The 23,935-nt window shown below is 46.1% G+C and overlaps 2 protein-coding genes across 2 annotated transcripts in view; one reads left to right on the top strand and one right to left on the bottom strand.

Moving 5' to 3' along the window:
- Positions 1-23,935, top strand: part of gdf11 (growth differentiation factor 11) — a 167,229-nt gene that overhangs the window by 76,412 nt on the left and 66,882 nt on the right. The gene's annotated exons all lie outside the window — the stretch shown is intronic.
- LOC143712060 (uncharacterized) lies at positions 1,146-19,336 on the bottom strand. Its single transcript, XM_077204280.1, has 5 exons — positions 19,211-19,336; positions 18,345-18,405; positions 4,088-4,774; positions 3,863-3,978; positions 1,146-1,346 (listed from the first exon to the last, which is right to left on the bottom strand). Exons 1-5 carry the CDS (start codon positions 19,334-19,336, stop codon positions 1,146-1,148), a joined length of 1,191 nt encoding a protein of 396 aa, XP_077060395.1.

Here is a 23,935-nt window from a genome sequence, read left to right as displayed (position 1 = left end):
GGACAGTCACAGAGATTAACACGCAATGATTGACAAGGTACCGACACAGGACAGAAAACATGAGGGGATTAAATAGGGAGCAAACTAATGAGGAACACAGGTGAAAGCGATGACATAATTACAAGATGAGATAACAAGGGGGTGGGGCGGGGTGACAGGACAACGCAAGCACACAGCCCAAACAAATGGCCATGTGCTTACACATTAAAACATGAGTCTGTCATGATCCTGCCTCAAGACAAGAGAAGATCCGGGACGAGAAGGCAGAATCATGACACGAACACCTTTTCATTACAATGATATTGCAAGAAACAATTTTAACCCACTTATGCATCTTTGGGTTAATGTGGTAACGTCTTGTAGCTTTTTAACTAGCACCATTGGATTCCCTGACCCTGAAAATTTGGGTTTATCAGTTAAAATCAACATTCCAGCTTATTCAGAAGCCGTGATATTACAATATAAAGTTTTAACCTCGGCCATTTTTAAAAAATTCAATATGGCCGCCACGTAGACATCTGCGCAAATGCAAACATTGATTTTCTGACTCCTTATACAATAACCTTTCCAAAAATGTATAGTTTAGCAAATCCCCAAAAAAGTCCCACAAAAATATATAGTGAACCTGACTATAAACGTTTTACTTTTGTGAGGAAGAAAATACTTAGGCTACAGTATGTCTACTAGTTGTGAAGTTGTGTAACAGTTTTAGCATTTTAATATGCAATACAAAGAGTATGTATATTTTTATTATTATTTATTCATTTTTGGTACATTTCTTAAGTAGCATAATTTATTTTTAAACTTATTTGTTGGCCAGTTGTGGAATGTGCGATATCAATTATAAACCATCTATGATGTTTTATTGTTCTTCTATAGTAAAGATAATATTTAGAATAATATATTGAATTTAATAGGTGTCTCTCACATTGTCCCACAGCAACCTTAAAATAGTGTAGATTAGTGTTCAATGTTTAATAATAATAATTTATTCGATTAAGTTTCGATTTCATTCATTTAACATATTTAATACTGGGGGCATCCAAATTATTGGACATAGGCCTATTTGAACATTTTTTAAAAAAGTAACACAATAGTTACTTTCTCTGGTAATTAGTTAATTTTATAAGGATGCAACTCAGTTACTAACTCAGTAACTCCATGGTGCTGCTGTTGATTGTACTGTGTTGTGAGGGCCATGTTTCTTTCTGGCTACCACATACCCCCTTTTCCAGCTCCAAGCTTCCGCGTGGAGTGTACGTCCCAGAGGAGTCATGCCTCCTAGACATGGTATCTGCATTCGCATGAGAGTTCCCAGCTCTGTGTTCCACTTTAAACTGGAAGTCCTGCAAGTGAAGAAACCAGCGAGTGATTCGTGCATTTTTCCCTTTGTTTTGAGACATCCATTTCAGCGGGGCATGATCAGTTACTAAGACAAATTTTCGGCCCAACAGGTAAAAATACCTAAATTTTTCAATAGCCCATTTGACCGCCAAACATTCATTTTCAATTGTGGCATAATTTTTCTCAGGGGGCAGTAGCTTACGACTAATAAACATGACCGGGTGCTTCATACCATCCTGCAACTGAGATAGGACGGCTCCAATCCCTACCTCCGAGGCGTCTGTTTGTAGAACAAAGGGTTTGTTGAAGTTTGGGGCTTGCAGGATGGGCTCGCAACAGAGGGATTGCTTTAGTGTGGCGAAGGCCTGCTCTGCTTCTCTTGTGCACTCTACCTGATTTGGGAGGTATTTGCGAGTCAATTCAGTTAGGGGAGCTGCTTTTGTGGCAAAGCCAGGGATGAATGTTCGGTAGTAGCCAACTAGCCCTAGAAAGGTTCTTAACTGTTTCTTGGTTTGAGGCCAGGGCCAGGTGAGTATAGAATATTTTTTTTTAGGTTGGGGCTTCACATTTCCCCTCCCAACAGGGTACCCCAGATAGTTGGCCTCTTCCAGGGCGAGTGAACATTTGCCTTGGGTTTGCCGTGAGAGCCACTGACCTTAATGCCTGTAAGACAGCCTCTAGGTGGTGGAGATGTTCTTCCCAAGTCTTGTTGTGGACAACGATGTCGTCCAGATAGGCGGCAGTGTATTGCTGGTGGGTTCGGAGGACTCTATCCATGAGTCTTTGAAATGTGGCTGGTGCCCCATGGACCCCAAAAGGAAGAACTCGGTATTGAAAGGCTCCCTCAGGAGTGGAGAAGGCGTTTTTTGGTTTTGCTTGAGCGGTTAAAGGTACTTGCCAGTACCCTTTTGTCAAGTCCAGGGTTGTGATGAATCGTGCGGGGCCCAACCGTTCAATCAGCTCATCTATTCTTGGCAAAGGGTGAATGTCAAATTGTGAAATCTCATTCAATTTTCTGTAATCATTGCAGAATCGTTTGCTTCCATCTGGTTTTGGGACTAAGACGATGGGACTTGACCAAGCACTTTGGGACTCTTCGATCACTCCTAACTCAAGCATTTTCTTTACCTCCTTCTGGATGGCTTCCCTTTTAGCTTCTGGAATCCTGTAAGGTCGAAGTCTAACAACCTTCCCAGGTTCTGTTACTATATCATGGGCTATAAGTGAGGTCTGTCCCGGGAGATCAGAGAAGACATCGCAGTTACGCCACAGAAGCTCTCATAACTCCTGCTTTTGTCTAGGGGAGAGCTGGTTACCCGTCTTCATGTCTGGGGTTACAGGGGAGAGGACACTGGCTGTGAGGACATCGCTTGGCGGGGCAATCGGTTCAAGAGGTTTATATGATAGATTTGTTGGCCCTTCCTTCTGCCGGGTTGGCGTACTCTGTAGTTGACTGGGCCTGTCTGCTCTATAACTTCATAGGGCCCCAACCACCTGGCCAGGAATTTGCATTCGTTGGATGGGATTAGAACTAATACCTTTTCTCCAGGGTGAAATTCTCTAATCTGTGCCCCTCTGTTGTATATCCTGGCCTGCTTTTGTTGGGCCTGCTGCATGTGCTCCCTTACGATGGGCCAGACCTTCGTCATTCGGTCGTGCACCTGTTCAACATGCTCAATGATGGTGTGGTCGGGTGATGGCTGCTGTTCCCAACTCTCTTTGGCGAGATCCAGCATCCCTCGAGGTCGTCGTCCATAGAGGAGTTCAAAGGGTGAGAAACCAGTGGAACTCTGTGGGACTTCTCGAACCGAGAACAAGACATATGGTAAGAGCTGATCCCAATTTTTCCCATCAACATCAATCACTTTAACATTTGTTTAAGGGTTTTGTTAAACCTTTCTACCAGCCCATCAGTCTGGGGGTGGAATATGGAGGTTCTGAGTTGCTTTACATTCATTTGTCGGCAGGTCTCTTTCATCACGGTAGACATGAAGCACTAGCCTTGGTCCATAAGGATTTCGTCTGCTATCCCCACCCAGCTGAAGAGTTGGACCAGTTCTTTGGCCACAGCCTTTGAGGTGGCTGACCGGAGAGGTATCGCTTCTGGGAACCGGGTAGCGTAGTCAAGGATGACTAGAATATATCTGTGTCCCCGGTTGGATTTTGGCAGGGGTCCCACAATGTCCAGTGCAATCCTGCTGAACGGGGTCTCAATGATCGGTAAAGGAATTAGGGGATTTCGATATGTTACCTTGGGGCTGTGGAGCTGACATTCAGCACAGTGACTACAATAGTCTTCAACTGCCTTCTTGACGCCGGGCCAATAGAAACAGGTGAGGATTCTTTCGTAGGTTTTTTCCGCACCCAAATGGCCTCCCAGCAGGTGAGTGTGGGCTATATACAACACTTTAGAGGCATAAGGGACAAACAACTGTTCTACAATTTCATCCCTTCGCTGATCCACTCTATACAAAAATTTGTTCTTGATCATGAAATGTGGATACGTGTGTCTACTCACCCCATCTTGTAGCTGCGCCTCAACCACCTGCACAGTCCCCCAGGCTTGGCTCAGTGCCGGGTCTTGTAGTTGAGCAGTGCCGAACCATCCCAGCCATCCTCTTTGGAGGGTTTCTGCTGGGGGAAAATTCAGAAAATACTTCATGGGATTCTATGTCGTCAAGTATCTGTACACCTTCAGAATCTTCTGATGCAGTGGCAGTGGGGTCGGAACCGTCTTCCATACCTTGATCATCATTGTGGGGCTCTTCAGGGCTGGTTGCTTCTGTGTCTGTGGCCCCTGCAGTGGTTAGCGATGGGTGGTGATTGGATAGACGGTCTCTTCGTCTGCGTCGGGTAGGTCTTCTCCCTTCTGCAGTTCGATCTGTCGAGTAGGCCGAAAACGCTTGACAGTCTCGGCCGAGCAGGACAGGGACTGGCAAGTGACCCACAACCCCTGCTCGTATTTTAAACTGCCCTTGGGGGGTAACCATGCTTACTTCTGCAGTGGGGTAGTTTCTGGAGTCCCCATGAATGCAGGACACAGATATCTCTCTTCCCCTGAAGGGCCCTGCAAACTCTAGTTGGATCAGTGTCACCATACTCCCTGAGTCTATAAGGGCTTCTGTGTCCCTGCCCCCAATCTTAACAGGGGCCGCTACGCCCTCATGGGCCCAGCAGGTTGTGAGGAAATCGCATTTGAGCCTTGATGATTCTGAGGTACTGGCCGTGGGCATGAGTTCCTCTCTGCCTGGGCAATCTCGAGCCAGGTGTCCTTCCCTTCCACATGTGAAACATCGGAAAGGAACAGGATCTCGCGTAGGCCTCTCATCTCTCCAGTTTCCTTGGGCTTTTGGTGGCCTTGCCCGGACCACCTCGGGGTACTTCTTAGGAGGCTCTTGCCTCGGTTTCCAAGAGGGGTTTTTATTTGTTTCTGTTTTCAACAAGTTCACAGTCACCTGGTGGTTTTCTAGGAGTGCAATTAAAGCCTCCACATTTTGTGGTCCTTGTTGAGCCACATATTTTTTTGCATCGGCAGGCAGGCCACGTGTGCACCGATCAATCACTATTATTTCCATAGAAGGTGATCCATCCACTTCCTCTAGCCAGCTTCTCACCATGCGGGATAGCGTGGTCACTTGTGCGCGTGCTGCAAGAGATGCCTGGTATTCCCAGCTATGGACGCGCCGGGCCTTGGCAGGCAGGATGAGTCCATATTGGGCGAGGATTGCTCTCTTGATCACGTCACAATTGGTTGCCTCAGGAACGGTGAGGTCGTGGCAGGCCTTTTCAGAAACGTGCTTCCCCGGTCAGAAAAGGGAGTATCAGGTTTGCCCAGTCTGCCCTGGGCCATCTCTCTCTTTGGGCCGTTTTTTCAAAGAGATCGAGGTAGGTTTCAAAATCATCTTCTCTAGTCATTTTGGTCAGGTAATCTTGGGGTCTCCTACCGTGTGCCTCAGTCCTTAGGCAGAGCTCAGTCCTTAGACTGCTGCGTTCAGTGTGGTCTGAGCCTGCAGAATGGGGTCAGGGCCTCCTCCATTTTCTTAATGGTTTTCATCTGCCGAGTCTGAATCCAGTGTGAGGTTCAACTCATGCCTGCATTCTCCACCATATGTAGCCTTCACGGGCCAGAATTTGAGGGTTTAACTCAAAACAATTCACCAGGCAGAGTTTCAATGCAACAAACTTAACTTTTATTCTTCAAAAATGTGGGAGGGGGAAGGGGAAAAAAAACTGTAACTCAGGTTTAACTTCCTTCTTCGGTAGCTCCTTTTGGCATCAAACTTATATCTAAAGGGGAGGCAGAAGAAGTGTAGCGTTAGCAGATGTTATTCAGGCTACTCACGTCCTCCCCTAGGCCTCTATCTTCCAGTTCGTGGTAGGGTCAGGTCTGCACTCAGTGTCTGTTCACCTCCTTTGTTCTCTCTCTTACTGTGGCTGCTTAGTTTTCTCTTATGTGGCCGCTAATTAGCCCAACAGCTTGCAGCTGAGGCTCCCTGTCAGAGGGGGAAACTGTGCATACCTGTGTTGGAGCTATCCTTGGTCCTGTACCTCATTGTGCAGCCTCAACCTTGTGTCTTCCTCTGATGGTGCTCTCCATGGTGCTGCTGGTGATTGTGCTGTGTTGTGAGGGCCATGTTTACTTCTGGCTACCACAGTGTGTGTGTTTATGAGGCGCCGAGTGGACAAAAATGAAGCGAACGCCGCGAGTGCGCTCAACAATGCGCAAGAGAGACCGAGTGTGTCCGAGAGCGCGCGCAACAGTTGCGCAAGAGAGACCGAGGGTGTCCGAGCATTATATAGTTTGTTTATAAATAAATGACAAATTTCAGCATTAGAATAATCTCTAGCCTATTGGTATCATCTGCAACATTAATTAATTTACATGGTAATTACAAATAAAATCTAAAAAATAACCTGCAGGGAACGTTCCGGGAAGGTTATAAAAATAAAACCTAAAATATTATATTTTATTACATGCCTAGAATTTGGCTTAAATAACCTCTGATGATGACGTTCTCTGTAGGTTATAAAAATAAACCCCCAAAATATAATATTTTAGTATTTTTTTTTTTTTTTTTTTGGTAAATTGTTCAGTATTATATTGAGAGTTTAACATTTCTTGTTAAACGGTTTACTTTTGTGAGGAAGAAAATACTTGTGTGAAGTTGTGTAACAGTTTTAGCATTTTAATATGCACTACAAAGAGTATGTATATTTTTTATTATTATTTATTCATTTTTGGTACCTTTCTTAAGTAGCATAATTTATTTTTCAAACTTATTTGTTGGCCACTTGTGGTATGTGCGATATCAATTATAAACCATCTATGATGTTTTATTGTTATTTTATAGTAATGATAATATTTAGAATAATATATTGAATTTAATAAGTGTCTCTCACATTGTCCCACAGCAACATTAAAATAGTGTAGATTAGTGTTCAATGTTTTATAATAATAATTTATTCTATTAAGTGTCCATTTCATTCATTTAACATATTTAATATTGGGGGCATCCAAATTATTTGACAATTTTTTTTTTAAAAAGTAACACAATAGTTACTTTCTCTGGTAATTAGTTACTTTTATAAGGATGCAACTCAGTTACTAACTCAGTAACTATTTGTTAGAAGTAACTAGTAACTATAACTAATTACTTTTTTTAAGTAACATGCCCAACACTGTTTATTTTAAACTAGGTTTTTCCCATGTATACGTGTCTATTGTGCTCATGCTAACATGCACTCTTCAGCTCTGTTGCAGAGATTTAAGGAAATTAGAAGTCGTGCAAAGTGGCGTATGCCAGGATGACTTGGAGCTTTACCAAAAAACAAAAACAATTAAAAGACAAACATGAATGACTCAAAGGAAGCATAGAAATTAGACACCTGGAATGGATATGTTGCTAAAATTTTCCTTCCAAGACTGACCGAATTTGTCTGTAACGAACTCAGAGGCGGATGCAATAGCAAGTAACAATATTTATTTGAGGAACACAGGTGTCAGATCACACACAACACGGCGACGGTGGAGTGACACAGGGACTTTGATGGGTTGATCCAGGTGAAGTGATGGCGGGTGAAACCATATCCGTGAAGTGCAGGGTAAACAGATAATCCAGACGGGAACAAAGAATGAAGAGATAAATCCAGTACAGCACAACACAAAGACCCCGAAGCCAGACAGGAACAGGGAGCTGGAACAACAGCGACCATGTAAAAGGAAGACGTGATCTACAACAGCCACCGATGTCTCCTTGGCAGAAGGTAATTTAGGCAAGGGAACAAAATGGGCCGCCTTCGAGAACCGGTCCACTATGGTCAAAATGACCGTCTTGCTCTGGCAGGGTGGGAGGAGCGTGATAAAATCTAGCGCTATGTGGGACCAGGGTCTCGAAGGGACAGGCAGCGGTTGGAGTAACCCATTTGGGGGGTCGATTGGAAGTCTTACCAGTGGCACAAACCGAGCAGGCCAAAAAAAAACTGTGAGTGTCTCGAGCCATTAAGGCGAGACACTACAGGTGAATAGGGTAACATTTTTAACTAGCAGATATCACCATGAAACTTTATCAGTTGATTACCTACATTAAGATGATAAAAAAATGTATTACAAGTTTTCTGTAATTTAATGTTTAAATATGCAGATTAGGCATTATCTAATTAAATATGTGCAAATTTGCATTTATTTTAAAAAACAAAATCTGAATATTGGGTAAAGCCAGGCTCAAAATGTTTTTTTCATTGTGTTCACATATTAGATGGGAAAAGAATTACAGAGGGATTTATGGATATCTACTTTTGTTATTCTGTAAATCAGAATGTACTGTCAATAGCCTTAAAAAAATATATTTTCGCCATGTTTTTTGTGATAAAATCTTATATAAATCAGGCTAGGAATAATATATTTACAAATCCCTCTGTATATGTCTTCATAATATAAATAGGTACAAGACTGCAAAGTTTGGTGTATATAGTTGCTACTGAAGTAGAGATTTCGGACTTGGAGTGTGAGAGAAAAGTCATTTTGAGATAACTGGCTTTAAAGATTTATATTGTAAAATGAGATTGCGCATTTAGGCAAGGCAAGGCAAGTTCCCTTTCAAGGGAACTCGAGCTGCGTTTGAGACGCGGTGGGAACGCTCTGCGTGATTACGTCGTGAAGCACGTGTAAAATCAGTCCAATGGAAGCCCGCTACGACATAGGTGACGTCATAGACCAGGAAACTATAAAGCAACCCTGAAATCAGACCGCGATAGCTTCTGCACCTTCAGCAAGCGCTCTCTGTATATCTGTCCTTGTCTATTTATTGTTGTCTGTCAAGCCCCTTATATATATATATATATATATATATATATATATATATATCACTATGGCGAGCAAGCAAAGTTATAAACCTTGTGTTGTGCCCTGCCCTCGTTATATCATGGGTGGGGACACACATCCTATGTGTATTGCTTGTTTGGGAGTGGAGCATGCCCAGTCAGTCCTCGAGGGGGCTGACTGTGAGCATTGCTTGAGTTTGTCTATGAAAACTCTCCGCTCTCGCCGAGCGTTCTTTGAGGAGGACGGTTCGGTTCGCGCTCCCCGAGGTGCGGGTCCCGCTGCTGCCGAGGCACAGCGTCGAATTTCATCATGGGGTTCGCAGATGGATCTAGTAGCGGGGTTTGAGACGGGCCCCGCCCTTTCTCAGCCCTTACCTACTGGATTCGGTGTCTTTGCCCAGGAAGGAGCCCGCTCTGCGGCTTCTCCTTCCCAGGCTGAGGCACCAATATTACGGCTATCCAGTTCTGAGGATCTGGATGTCGGTAGTAATGGGGATATTGAGTGTTCGCCAGCTCATACCCCTGCTGATGAGGAGCTTATGGAGGTTTTATCTCGTGCTGTTACTAAATTAAATATTGAGTGGCCAGCCGATGATTTCGATGTTGAATCTAGAAAGAGTCTTTTAGATGAACGTTATTTACCATCTAGATCACGACCTCCTCGTCGGGAACTCCCGTTTTTTCCCGATCTCCACGCCGAGGTTTCGATATCGTGGATTAAACCGGCGTCTTTCAGAGTGCATAACCCACAAACTAAGAATTATAGTAAAGTTCAAGGGATTGATCATTATGGTTATTTGACTATGCCTCGTGCTGAAGACATACTAGCGAGCTATCTCTCCCCTGAGTCTTCTTCTTCTCTGAAAGCCTCGACGTTACCCACCAAACCATTAAAAAATACATCTTTGTTGGTGGGTAAAGCGTATTCGGCAGCAGGTCAGGCCGCAGCATGTTTGCACACTATGTCGATTCTCCAAGCGTACCAGGCTGACCTGCTGAAGGACATAGACGATAGTGAGGAAGTTAGTGCTGACGCAATTCGAGAATTGCAAGGCACGACAGATTTATCTCTCCGAGCCACCAAGGAGACGGCCAAGTCTGTTGGCCGCTCTATGGCAGCCTTGGTGGCCACGGAACGCCATTTATGGTTAAATTTATCAGAAATAAAAGATAAAGATAGATCTGTTCTTCTGGACGCACCGCTGTCACCTACAAGTCTGTTCGGCGATGCTATAAATTGTGTCGTCGATAGGTTTCAAGAAAATAAGAAACAAGCGGCTGCGTTTCAGAGGTTTCTTCCTCGCCGGTCTATTGTCCCCGAGGCTGCTCGTTGTATAAAGTCTGAGCAGCCTCATCCGTCTACGAGCTCCGCTCACAGAGTTCAACAAAAACAGAGCGTCGCCGCTCGGGCACCTCCTCAATCTACGGTTCCTGAGTGGCGCTCGCAGCCCAGACCTGTTAGGGGTAGACAAGATCTGAGGACTGTTATCTCTAGGAGAGCTTGGGCTAAGAAGAAGTCCTGATGCCAAGGCTATCAGGCTTCTGAGGGTGGTCCCCTCCAGGGAGGAACGGTTCCGAGGAACCGTCCCTCCTTGGCACCCTCCGGGGGGCGACTCTCCGAGGAGAGCCGCAGCGCTGCCACTTCGGTTGTTCCCTGCCGGTTCGCCGCTTCAGGGCACCGAGGTGTCAACGTCCCCGTGCAATCCTCTGAGGAGGGTTGTAGAACGGTCAGTTCGGTTGTTCCCTGCCGGTTCGCCGCTTCAGGGCGCCGAAACGATTGTTCAATCAAATCCAGAGGCCAGTCTCGAGAGACTGGTTCCCTTATCGGAATTTCTGGCAGCGTGGAAACTTCTGCCAAATATTTCTCTATGGGTCCTGCACATAATAGAAAAGGGTTACAGAATTCAGTTCGGTTCTCGTCCGCCCAGATTTCAAGGAGTCCTCCCCACGGTGGTGGACTCACAGCAGGCTCTGGTAATGGAGCAAGAAGTACTGACACTTCTTCGAAAGGGAGCTATAGAAAGGGTTTCTCCTCCCAGCAGAGAGTCAGGGTTTTACAGCCGTTACTTCATTGTTCCAAAGAAGGATGGAGGGCTGCGTCCTATTCTAGACCTGCGCCAGTTAAACAGCAGGGTTCAGAAACTCAAGTTCAGAATGCTTACAGTCAAACAGATTGTATCACAAGTTCAGTCCGAGGACTGGTTTGTCACAATAGACTTGAAGGACGCGTACTTCCATGTATCTATCCATCCTCATCACAGGAGGTTCCTGAGGTTCGCTTTCGGGGGCGAAGCATACCAATATCGGGTTCTTCCATTTGGCCTAGGTTTATCTCCCCGCACTTTTACAAAATGCGTGGATGCAGCTCTGGCTCCGTTGAGACTCCAGGGCATCCGCGTATTAAATTACATCGACGATTGGTTGATTTTAGCTCAGTCAGAGCAGGTGGCGGTTCAGCATCGAGATGCTGTTCTGTCCCACATAAAGAGTTTGGGGTTGCGGCTAAACACCAAAAAGAGTGTGCTCCTCCCTGCTCAGAGGACCACTTTTCTAGGTGTAATTTGGGATTCGACCACAATGCAGGCACGCCTGTCTCCTGCTCGTATTTCTGCGAGTCTCACAGCCGCAAAGAATGTGAAACTAGGCCAAGTCACTCACTGTGAAACAGTTTCAGAGACTGTTGGGTCTCATGGCAGCTGCGTCCAACGTTATTACTTTTGGCCTTCTGTACATGAGACCCCTGCAGTGGTGGCTCAGGACCAAGGGGTTTTCTCCGAGGGGAAATCCGTTCCGCAAGATCAAGGTCACGCGGCTATGCCTTCGTGCCTTGGCCTTGTGGAAGAAACCTTGGTTCCTCGCCCAGGGCCCAGTGTTGGGGTCTCCTTGTCAACGCGTCACGCTTTCGACGGATGCTTCCCTCACGGGATGGGGGGCGGTCATGAGTGGCCGCTCGGCGCAAGGTCTGTGGCAGGACCATCAATGTTCCTGGCACATAAATCGTTTAGAGTTGATGGCGGTATTTCGAGCACTCAAATATTTCCTGCCAGACCTGAGAGACCATCACGTGTTGGTCCGCACAGACAACACTTCGGTGGTCTCCTATATCAACCATCAGGGGGGTCTGAGGTCACGTCACCTTTGCAAATTGGCCCATCAGATCCTCCTATGGGCCCAGGGGAAGTTACTGTCGCTCAAGGCGGTATATATTCCGGGGCGTCAGAATGTGGGAGCAGATATTCTGTCGAGACAGGGGCTGAGGCCCGGGGAGTGGAGACTTCACCCAGAAGTGGTGGAGTTCCTGTGGGAAAAGTTCGGTCGTGCTCAGGTAGACCTTTTCGCATCATCAGATTCAACCCATTGTCCCATGTGGTTCTCTCTAACGCACCCAGCTCCTCTCGGTCTGGATGCTATGGTGCAAGTGTGGCCGAGGCTGCACCTGTACGCCTTTCCCCCGATATCTTTGCTTCCGGGGGTTCTGGAGAGGGTTCGCCGAGAAGGGGCTCGTCTGCTACTAGTAGCCCCTTATTGGCCGACCCGAGTTTGGTTCTCGGACTTGGTGTCTCTTCTGGACGGCTCCCCCTTGGAGATCCCAATCAGGGTGGACCTCCTGTCTCAGGCCGGGGGCACGATATTTCACCCTCGGCCGGAGTTGTGGAAACTGTGGGCCTGGCCTCTGAGGGGGCCAGGCTCAGGGAGACCGGTCTTTCGACCGATGTTGTAGAAACCATTCTTCAATCCAGAGCTCCTTCCACGAGAAGGCTGTATGCGCTAAAATGGAAACTTTTCACCACGTGGTGTGTTGAACGTCAGTTAGATCCTGTTAACTGCCCTGTTGGTTCAGTTCTTGATTTTCTGCAAGACCGTTTCTCGGCCAGGTTATCTCCTTCCACCCTAAAGGTTTACGTGGCGGCTATATCTGCCTACCACACCCCTCTTGGGGGTACTTCTATTGGGAGAAACCCTCTAATTACTCGCTTTCTCCGTGGTACATTGAGGTTGAGACCTGCACTGCACTCTAGAGCACCGGCTTGGGACTTGGCCATTGTACTCGAGGGTCTGGCTTTAGCTCCCTTTGAGCCCATCGAGGAGGTTTCTGAAAAGTTCCTCACTCTAAAGACTTTATTTCTCCTTGCTATCTCATCTATCAAGAGAATTGGTGATTTACATGCTTTGTCGGTTGCTCCTTCATGTCTGGAATTTCCACCTGGTATGGTGAAGGCATTTCTCTACCCCAGGCCGGGTTATATTCCTAAGGTCCCACTGAATGTTGGATGCCCAATAGTGCTGCAGGCCTTTTATCCTCCACCCTTTAATACCCCTGACCAGGAACAGCTTAACCTGTTATGTCCAGTCCGGGCTTTAGATGCCTACGTTCACAGAGCTGCCCTGTGGCGTAAATCTGAGCAACTATTTGTTTGTTTTGGGTCACTTTATAGTTTAGGGTTGCTTTATAGTTTCCTGGTCTATGACGTCACCTATGTCGTAGCGGGCTTCCATTGGACTGATTTTACACGTGCTTCACGACGTAATCACGCAGAGCGTTCCCACCGCGTCTCAAACGCAGCGTCTCGTTCCCTATCAGGGAACCAGGGTTACATACGTAACCTGAGACGTTTATTTATATAGCACATTTCATACACAATGGTAATTCAAAGTGCTTTACATAGAAGAAATTAAAATAATCAAAAGAAATCAGAATAATTAAAACAGTTTAGAGCAAAAGATAAAATACAGAAATAATCAAAAGAAATCAGAATAATTAAAAACATAAAATAGAATACAGTACTGTACAAACAGTCGAACGAACAGAGGCACAGTGCTCATTCATTAAATGCACAGTTAAACAGATGTGTATTGAGTCTGGATTTGAATGTGACTACTGTAGGAGCACATCTGATCTCTTCTGGAAGCTGGTTCCAGCTGCGGCTTTTAGTAGCTAAAAGCGGACTTGCCATGCTTAGAGTGAACCCTTGGTATTTCTAACTGATGTGATCCTAATGATCTGAGTGATCTGTTGGGTTTATATTCAGTGAGAATGTCTGCAATATATTGAGGTCCTAGGCCATTGAATGATTTATATACCAGTAATAATACTTTAAAATCAATCCTAAATGTAACTGGCAGCCAGTGTAAAGCCCTGAGGACTGGTGTGATGTGTTCATATTTTCTGGTTCTGCTCAGAATCCTGGCGGCAGCGTTCTGTATGACCTGCAACTGTCTTATGGTCTTTTTGGGAAGGCCAGTGAGGAGTCCATTACAATAATCCACCCTGCTGGTGATGAAAGCATGCACAAGTTTCTCTAAGTCTTGACTGGAAACAAAACATCTAATTCTTGCAATATTTTTCAGGTGATAGTATGCTGATTTAGTTATTGCTTTGACATGACTACTGAAACTAAGGTCTGACTCCAGAGACACACCAAGATTCCTGACTTGATTTTTAGTTGTTTGACCCCTAGACTGAAGGTATGCGTTCACCTTGAGAACTTCATCTTTGTTTCCAAACGCAATGACTTCAGTTTTGTCTTTGTTTAACTGAAGAAAGTTTTGGCACATCCAATTGTTTACTTCATCAATGCATTGGAACAGAGAGTTAATGGGGCTGTAATCGTTAGGCGATAGGGCTAAGTAGAGCTGTGTATCGTCTGCATAGCTTTGGTTAGCGATTTGGTTATTTCTCATTATTTGGCTCATTGGGAGCATGTACAGGTTTAATAGGAGGGGCGCAAGAATTGAGCCTTGAGGGACTCCGCATGTCATGGATGTCCACTCAGACTTATGGTCTCCTATACTCACATAATAACCTCTCCCTACCAAGTATGACCTGAACAATTTTAGGACTAAAATTGCCTGACCCCAGCGCAACTCAAGGATGAGCTGATCACCTTTCTGATATTATTGATTTTCTCAGAGAAGAAAGAAGCAAACTCACTGCACTTGCTCTCTGAGAGCATTTCACTGGGAATCTGGCTTGGGGGGTTTGCCAGTCTCTCTACAGTAGCAAAAAGAGTGCGTGTGTTGTTTATATTGCTGTTTATAATATTCGAGAAGAAAGTCTGTCTAGCTTTGCCTAGTTCCTTATTGAAAGCATGGATGCTGTCTTTGTAGATGTTATAATGGACTACAAGTTTTGTCTACCGCCACATGCGCTCTGCTTTTCTGCATTGTCTTTTCATATTTTGCACTGCTGTTGAGTTTCTCCAAGGTGCTTTTTGTCTGCCATTCTTCTTCCTGACTTTCACAGGAGCAATATCATCAATTACACTCTTAACTTTTGAGTTAAAAGAATCAAGGAGAAAATCAACAGAGTCAGCAGATATGCTTCATAAATAGTACACTAGTGTTCTCATTTAAGCATCTCTTCTTGACAGACACAGATCTAGCTTCAATGGCAGGAGAGATCAATATATCAAACAAAATACAAAAATGATCAGACAGTGCTACATCCTTAATAACAATCGATGAAATGTTTTGACCCTTACTGATAAGTAAATCTAGAGTTTGTCCATGATTATGTGTGGGTCCATGTACATGCTGAGTCAGATCAAAAGTTTTTAAAACAGTTTTAATTTCTTTTGCCATATTGGTTTCTGCATTATCTATGTTGATGTTAAAGTCACCAGCAATAATAAAACAGTCAAACTCTAAGGAAATTGTTGTTAACAGTTCTGTAAAGTCATCAGCAAAGGCTGGAGAGTATTTTGGAGGCCTGTAAACAATGATAAGTAAAATGCGTGGAGCACCTTTTAACACAATACCCAGATATTTGAAAGACGGGTAATTCCCAAATGATATTTGCTTACATTGGTAGACATCTTTAAAAAGAGCAGCTAAACCCCCACCTCTTCTGACAGCTCTGCAGACACTCATAAAAGTAAAGTTAGGAGGGGCTGTTTCATTGAGACTGTTGCACTGCAGCTGTCTTCAAGCCAAGTTTCATTTAGCAACATAAAATCCAGGTTGTATGTGGTTATTAAGTCGTTGAGTGGAAGTGATTTATTTTTAAGTGAGCGGATGTTTAAAAGTGGCAACTTAACAGTCTTACTTTTTCTCCCCACAGCAATCTTAGTTTGTGGTGTAATAGGCACCAGATTAGATGGGTTTGCTGTACGGCTATTGAAGGCCTTAGACTTTCTATCATGTAATCGAACAGCAATAGCGAAAGATACAGGCACACTGGGTTCCCGCTTGCTCTGTAAACATTTGGAAAAGTTATGGTTATCATAGCGGGGACCCGACACATATCACTGAGAGCTGGTATCAGTTGTTTTTGGTTCACCTCCAGCAGATGGAGGGGGGTGTGGGCCCTGGCGCTGTGGCAGAGGCCGAAGAGCTCTCACAGGAGGAGGGGGAGGGCGAGCTGGGCCCGCAGGCTTTGGTGGTTGTGGGGCCTGCCATTTTTTGGTTGGTATCTGTGGGCTGGCAGCAAAAGAGTGGGATAGTCTGGTTCCAGCATACACCAGTTGTTCCATTTTCTCTGAGAAGCACAGAAGTGGAGATGCTGGAGAGAGAGATAACGTGTCTGGTGAGAGGGGCTGTTGCTCTGGGGTTATCGGAGGCTGTGATATGCTGTCCTGGTTTCCTTGGCTGTTTTCCAGAAAGTCATCCTTGGGTGCTGAATCTTGGAGCAGTGCTAGTAAGACACAGTCTGTCTGTGGTGAGCTCTGTGGGCAGGGCTCAGCTTGGATTGTGTCCGTGAGCAGAGGTTGTTGTGGCTGAGTGGTGTTATCATTGTCCTTGTGTGATTTGTCAACCGCATGTCCATTCAGGTGCTGAAGTGAAGTCCTGTGGTCATTCATACTGTATCCAGGTGTGTGTGTGCCATTCAGGTAGATGGGATTGGCACACACTGCAGAAGGATGACGGAGGGAGAAGCAGATATTGTCCTTTAGCACTCTTGAACCAAGTTTGTTTGGGTGGTGGCCATTCTGTTGAAACAGTTGCCTCTGACTCCAGAAAAGATTGAAGTTGTCAATGAAGTTCACTCCTTTTATATTGCAGGTTTTTTGCAGCCATGTATTAAACCCAAGCAACTGTGAAAACCTGTTTGTTCCTCTTGCTGGGAGTGGTCCACTGATGAATGTTTGAACTTTCAGTCTTTTAAGTGTTTCAAAAAGTTCATTGAAATCCTTCTTAAGGAGTTCCGACTGATCTTTATGAATATCATTCTTTCCCACATGAATGATGAGTCGATTTGCAGTCTTATGTTTCATAAGAATGTTCTGAAGTTCCCTGTTTACATCAGAAGTTGTTGCTTGTGGAAGGCAGCATGTAGTTGTATCCCTGCTGTTAATGTTTCTGATTATGGAGTCGCCCACTATAAGAGTCCTGGGCTCGGCTGCGCTGTGAGCTGAGTGCCGCTGTCTGCTCGACCTTGAGCCCCAGTTAGCATCAGTGTTAGCTACTGGCTGATTCAGTCTGTGTTCATTCATCAAATTTGGGGATTCCTCATTCATTAATACTTCAAATCTGTTCTCAAGATGTATAGGCGGTGTTAGGAGACCAGTGATTGGAATCCTTGTCATAGCCATATCTGGGGTAGAGGATGCTACTGCGGCAATATGTGATGCTCGTGACAATCTGATGTCTCGAGTGCCTTTGGGTCTCGCTCCCTGTTTGTGCCATCGATTTGTAAGTCGATCGGCTTGTTTCTCTACACTCAGTATAGCCTGTCGAGGAGCACTCTTCATGGGACTCACCGCCTGTATGCTGAGGACGTCCATGACGAAGCTCTGTTGTGTGTTCTGTCTGGTTTGGTGGTCCCGCAATTAACTTTGTTTCAAGAACTGCAATCCTTTGTAAAAGTCTGTGGCAGTTAGAGCAGCAAGTAGATTCCAGAGGAGGCATTTTCTTATCCTTATGAATGTCCTAATGGCAGTTGTGTTTTCTCTTCCCCGGAATGTAAGCTTTCAGTGGGAGGCTGGTCGAATAAAAGAATTTCTGCTTTTTTTTATTTATTTTTTTATCCAAGCGTTTGAGCACTGTGCTGATTTGCTGAAGTTAAAATTAGGTGATAAAAGGAGATAAAATATAAAAATATAAAAGCGATACAGCAAAGCGCGGAGCAGTAAGCAAGAGCGTCCAAACAGTAGCTGAGTAGGAAGTGGAAGAGTTAGAGTTTTAGAGTTAATTTAGAGTTAAATCCGCCCTTTCACTTTCACGATTGGTTGCTGATTAAAAGGAAATGACCATATTTGGATCTGACAGCATTGTACAGGAGAGAGAGAGAGCGCTTTCTAAGGGTGTATGTGATGACAGGGTGCCGGCAGTGCTCGTGGAGCAGCGGGATGATTTAAAACGCCAACTTTGATTAATTTATGAGAAATAAATTCCTTCCTTTCATCCTTCAGACCGATGCTCCCTGCAACCTCTCGAAAGCTGAAGACATCAACGGCAAAGGATAAGTATTCTTTACCGTGATGTTGTTCAACCCACGCTAATCGATACAAGATTGCAGAGAACCATCCTTCTTCCCACAAAAAAGAGCCCCGCCCCCGCAGGAGAAGAGGAAGGACGAATGAACTCTGATGCTAGAGAATCAGAAATATATTTCTCCATGACCTTCCTTTCTGGGACAGAAAGTGAAAATAACTTGCCTATAGGCGGAGATTTACCTGGTAGTAAGTCTATGACACAGTCATAGGGATGATGCGGAGGAAGAGAAGCAGCACGAGACTTACTGAACACCTCCTTCAGGTCGCGGTACTCTACAGCCACATTTGATAAATCCACTGCTTCCTCCTGAAACACAGAACCAGACACAGACGAACAAGCAGACATAAGACAGGACTCATGACATTGATTGCTACAGGCGTGAAGGAAATGGCCCGCACCCCCACAGTAGAGGCAGAGTCCCTGGGATCTCCGCCTCTCCTTCTCATCCCGGGAGAGCCGAGCTCTACCCACCTGCACGGGCTCTTGATCGAAGACGGGACTGACCGTGTTCCCGCCGCTGGCTCATGGGTTCCCTGCGCCTCCTGATGGTCTGTTAGGACAGGTGTATCGCTCCATTCTGGACAGACGAGCGTCCACCCTAAGAGCCAGCTCGATTAATCTGGTCAGAGGTGTCGGAAGGTCAAGGAAGTAGATCTCCCTTTAGACATGGTCGGCCAGCCCACGCAGGAATACGTCCCACTGCGCCTCCTCGTTTCATTGCCATTCTGCCGCCAAGGTCCGGAATTCAATAGAATAGTCGGAAAACCGAGCAGTTACCTTGCTGGAGGTCGACGAGTATCCTGGCCGACTCTCTCCCAGCCACCCTATCAGAAACATATCTCATCTTCTCGGAGAGCACCTAGAACGAGGTGCAACATGGATCTTGGTTCTCCCACACTGCCATTCCCCATAGCGCCGCTCTCCATGTCAGCAGTGGAAGCACGAATGCCACTTTAGACCTCTCAGTGTAGAAGGTCCTCGGCTGAATGGAAAAATGCATCGAGCAACGAGTTAGGAAGGCTCTGCATTAGTTAGGTGCACCTGCATAAGCTTCAGGAACAGGTAGACGAGGCTCTGGCTATAGAGTTGGCTCAGGCGGTGTGGGTTGAACTGGCGGTGTGGGTGGCGCAGCGGGACCTCTCAGATGTTGAATTTGCTGGGTGAGCTCGGACACCTGCGCCACTAGAGCTTGTACCGCCCGACCCATGTGCGTGAGACTCTCCTCCTGGGAATCCATTCTAGAGATGCTGTGTGTGATGAAATCGTCAAGACTGACCTTACTCGCTGCTTCCATGATCTGGTCAGATCGTTCTGTAACGAAATCAAAGGCGGATGCAATAGCAAGTAACAATTTTTATTTGATGAACACAGATGTCAGATCACACACAACACGGCGATGGTGGAGTGACGCAGGGACTTTGATGGGTTGATCTAGGTGAAGTGATGGCGGGTGAAACCAGATCCGTGAAGTGCAGGGTGAACAGATAATCCAGACGGGAACGAAGAATGAAGAGACAAATCCAGTAAAGCACAACACGAAGACCACAACGCCAGACAGGAACATGGAGCGGGAACAACACCAGGAATCCACATAACAATCTGACAAAGACAGGATGAAAACAGTGAACATAAATAGGCACTGATTTAAAAAATCTCTACTACAGAGGTGACATGAGATTAAAAAATCTCCTACTCTCTTTTTTGCAAAAAACAGGCAGGCAAAGAATGATTATTGATTTGTTGTCTTTTTAAGAATAAACATTTGCGGCCTTTGGTTCATCTTGGAAACAAAAAACTGAGATATTTTAAAGGGAAACTAAACCCTAAAACAACTTTTTTTAGTTAATGATCTGTAAGACTGGGGGCTTTATTAATGCTGCTCATTGATTCGAATACATTTTTTTGACATTTGGGTATAAAGTGTTTTAATTCTACAATATATGGTGTAAAAAACGTCTGAGTGCTGCCCTCTTCAGGTTGAACGGTGGATACTGCAGTTGAATTTTCCAATTGGATGTTGTGGTACGGCGTGGCGTAAGCGGGCACCAGCTCACCATGCCCTTGCCTACAGAGAGACTCTGGTCTCAGGTGCACAGAGAGGCAAAAAGCACACCCTGTTTATTTTCTTTATTTTACAAAAGCACAATGTTTTATTTCGATTGTAAGTGGACACATAAAAAAGTAGACATTTAACAGATTATTTGTTTATATTTCTTAAGTCTGTATTACCAAAAATGACAGAGTATTTTAAGTCTATTGTGCTGCTATGTGAAAAAAATCGAGCAAAACGCGCCGGCGCAGTTGCCGAACCCCAGAGGGTTAACTTATCGTCAATCACAACTCCGATGGAGTTATGGTTGACAAACCCAGCTGAATGGAGTAGTTGTGATGGAGTGCTGGGTTGGTCGAGACCACAAGCAGCTCTGTCTTTGAAAGGTTGAGTTGAAGGTGGTGGTCCTTCATCCAGCAAGAAATGTCTGTCAGGCAAGCCGAGATGCAAGTATCTTGGGGGTTGACTGGAGGATCTGGTGGTTAACTGTCAAAAGCAGCAGACAAATCCAGAAAGATGAGTACTGAGTACTTTTTGAGCTGCTTTTGCCAGTCTTAGAGCAGGGCATTCTCAGTTGAGTGTCCGCTTTTGAAACCAGACTGGCTGTTATCTGATTGGTTGAACTCTTTCAAGTGTTTTAGCAATAAATGGAAGAAGGGATATCGGTCTGTAATTTTCTAGAAGTGCTGGATAGTAGTAAGTCGTTTTAGCAATAGAGACATTAGCAGAGAAGGAAGAGAGGAGGGATTGATATAAACCAAGTTCAGTGGAATTTTTCGATTTGTGCCACTTCTTCTCTGCAGCCCTGATTTTAGAACGATGGTCGGAAAGAACATCAGATAGCCAGGGGGCAGCCGGGGTGGCGAATTAATCTAAACATTTGTGTTTTGGATCATTTTGATACAATCAACTAGTCAGCAGTAGGGTTTTTGGCAGTTCTGGAGAAAACTGATATAATTGACACAGAGCTGACCTTGACCTTCAATCTAAATCTGGTTTTAAATAACAACCCCCCTCTTGCACCACCAGAATTTGTAAAAGGTCAAAAACAGTTTTGACCCTTGACCCTGTTTCTTAACTGGACCCACATCTCTAAATAACCCCTTGACCCTTGGAGTCTGTTCAGGTACCCTGAGTAAGCTCTAATTTACCTATGAGTGACAGTTCCATGTTCTTTATTCATGCTTTATTCAGTGAGGGAGGCAAATTCCACTTTGTGGATGGACAAAAATAAAATAAATCTTGAGCATTATCTGCTTGGAGCCTAATAAGCAATAAGCAATGTACAGGTGTTTTCCTTTTAGGTTATTTCTACGGATAATATGCAGCAAATTTAGCAAGCTTTTACTGATTGGCAATTCCTTCATGATAGCAAGGCTGGTTTATGCTGGTTAGAGCTGGGATACTATTGGGGCCTGTAAAAGATACCTTATGCTGGTGACCAGCAATACTAGATTTTTAAATAATTAATTTAATAATAATTAATTTACCTTTTACTGTAATTCACTGTACATATTTGGTTGAGTGTCAAATGTGTGCATTTTTGGCAACAAGATCGTCCTGGTTGCGTATGCAACCCACCGTTCCCTGAAGGAGGGAACGGAGGACGTAGTCGACGCCGACTGAAATGGGATCACGCTAGGGAGCCTATCGTCTTCGAGTATTATTGAACGAGCCAATACACATTGGCGTGCGAGATTTGCATCTCACACTCCGCCCCGCAGCGCGGGTATAAATACGGAAGTGGATGCACGCACCATTTGCTTTTCGCTGAGGAGCCGAGCGTAACTCGGAGTCAGCGGTGGTCCAGCGGTAGTGGCAAGGGGACTACGTCCTCCGTTCCCTCCTTCAGGGAACGGTGGGTTGCATACGCAACCAGGACGTTCCCTTTCAGTCGATAACGTCGGACGTAGTCGACGCCGACTGAAATGGGATCAACCATTGAACACGCCACTAACGCTGCCACCTTCCAGTGCCTAGACAAAAGCCTTCTGATCCTCCCGACGTTCTAGCGGAAAAGGACAGGGCTTAGGCCAGGAAGTCGCTGCTGTTCCACAAGACCCACTCAGTTAGACTTGGTAACACTGGGAAAGCGTGCCCACATTGGAAGGAAGGGACGCTGCGGAAGCCCAACCAACCCGAAAGGGGGGGGGGGGGAAATACACATATGAACTGGGCGGAGAGCCGGGCAGTATAACATATGGAATGTCACTGGGGTGGCTCCAGCCTAGAGAGGGGGGAGACACACCAATTTACAGTGACGGCAGGACTCTGCCAAGGGAAAGACACGGGCTCACCTTGGGGAGCCGTATCGTGGAAGAATACACATATGGGGTCGCCGTAGGGACCGCAACATATGGACCCAGCCTAACACAGGTTCCACACTGCATACGAGTGGTAGGCCTAACACCAGACGTTCCGCCACGTCCGACGTTGGGGGGGGGTACGGAGGAGCTCAACAGGTTCCGGACAAGGGAATTCCACCGGAGCGAAATGGCGCACGTATCCGGTCCGTAAGAGGGGAATGGCGCAGCAAGCCGACACTGAACCGGGGCTCACGGTGTTACTGGCTTCTATGAGAAGAGAGCACACGGGAAGCAACCGGCTCGACACGTAGGCTATAGAATCTAGCAAACGTATTAGGTGTCGCCCAGCCCGCAGCTCTACAGACATCTGTCAGCGAGGCACCCTGCGCCAACGCCCAAGAAGCGGCAACACTCCTTGTGGAGTGAGCTCGCAGTCCGGGGGGACAGGGTTCACCTTGGGACTCATACGCCAAGATGATGGCATCCACTATCCAGTGGGCCAACCTCTGCTTGGAGACAGCCTTTCCCTTCCGCTGACCTCCATAACAGACGAAGAGCTGCTCTGAGGTCCTAAAGCTTTGCGTTCTGTCCACGTACAAGCGCAGGGCGCGAATGGGGCAGAGAAAAGCCAGGGCTGGGTCTGCCTCCTCCGGGGGCAGCGCTTGCAGGTTCACCACCTGGTCCCGAAAGGGGGTGGTAGGAACCTTGGACACATATCCAGGCCGGGGTCTCAGGATAACGTGAGAGTTAGCCGGCCCGAATTCCAGGTACGATTCGCTGACCGAAAATGCGTGCAGGTCCCCTACCCTCTTGATGGAGGCCAAAGCAAGTAGGAGAACTGTCTTTTGGGACAGAATTTTTAACTCTGCTACCTGCAAAGGCTCGAAGGGCGGTCTCTGCAGTGCGGTTAGCACCAGAGATAAGTCCCAAGAGGGTATAGAGGGGGGGCGAGGCGGATTCAACCTCCTCGCTCCCCTCAGGAACCTGACGATCAAGTCATGCTTCCCCAGGGATTTCCCGTCTACTGCATCGTGATGTGCGGCAATAGCGGCGACATACACTTTGAGGGTGGAGGGGGACAGCCGACGCTCCAAGCCTCTTGCAGGAAAGAAAGCACGGAAATGACCGAACACCTTCGGGGGTCTTCTCCTTGAGAAGCACACCACTCAACGAACAGTTTCCACTTCAGGGAGTAAGCAAGCCTCGTAGAGGGGGCTCTCGCTGACGTGATGGTATCTACGACTGCCTGTGGTAGACTACCTAGAACCTCCGCGTCCCGTCCAGGGACCACACATGGAGTCTCCAATAGTCTGGACGCGGGTGCCATATGGTGCCCCGTCCCTGAGAGAGTAGGTCCTCTCTCAGAGGAATAGGCCAGGGAGGAGCTGTCGAGAGGAGAAAAAGTTCGGGGAACCAGGTTCGGTTGGGCCAATAAGGGGCAACTAGCAAAACCTGCTCCTCTTCCTCCCTGACTTTGCAC

The sequence above is a fragment of the Siphateles boraxobius genome, unplaced genomic scaffold, assembly GCF_051911475.1.
Source record: "Siphateles boraxobius isolate OS27281-9 unplaced genomic scaffold, OSU_SipBor_1 5, whole genome shotgun sequence".
Taxonomy (NCBI): domain Eukaryota; kingdom Metazoa; phylum Chordata; class Actinopteri; order Cypriniformes; family Leuciscidae; genus Siphateles; species Siphateles boraxobius.
Note: the sequence above shows the minus strand (reverse complement) of the source record. Positions and strands in the feature narration are given on the sequence as shown.

Bases quoted from the DNA above. Each gene is read 5' to 3' on its own strand.
- LOC143712060 (XM_077204280.1), bottom strand. From the start codon at position 19,336: ATGGATTCCCAGGAGGAGAGTCTCACGCACATGGGTCGGGCGGTACAA. The intron at 4,775-18,344 runs GTAAGTCTCGTG...TGTTGAAAACAG, and splicing joins CGACCTGAAGGAGGTGTTCA to AAACAAATAAAAACCCCTCT. The intron at 3,979-4,087 runs GTATGGAAGACG...ATTTTCCCCCAG, and splicing joins GCCCCACAATGATGATCAAG to CAGAAACCCTCCAAAGAGGA.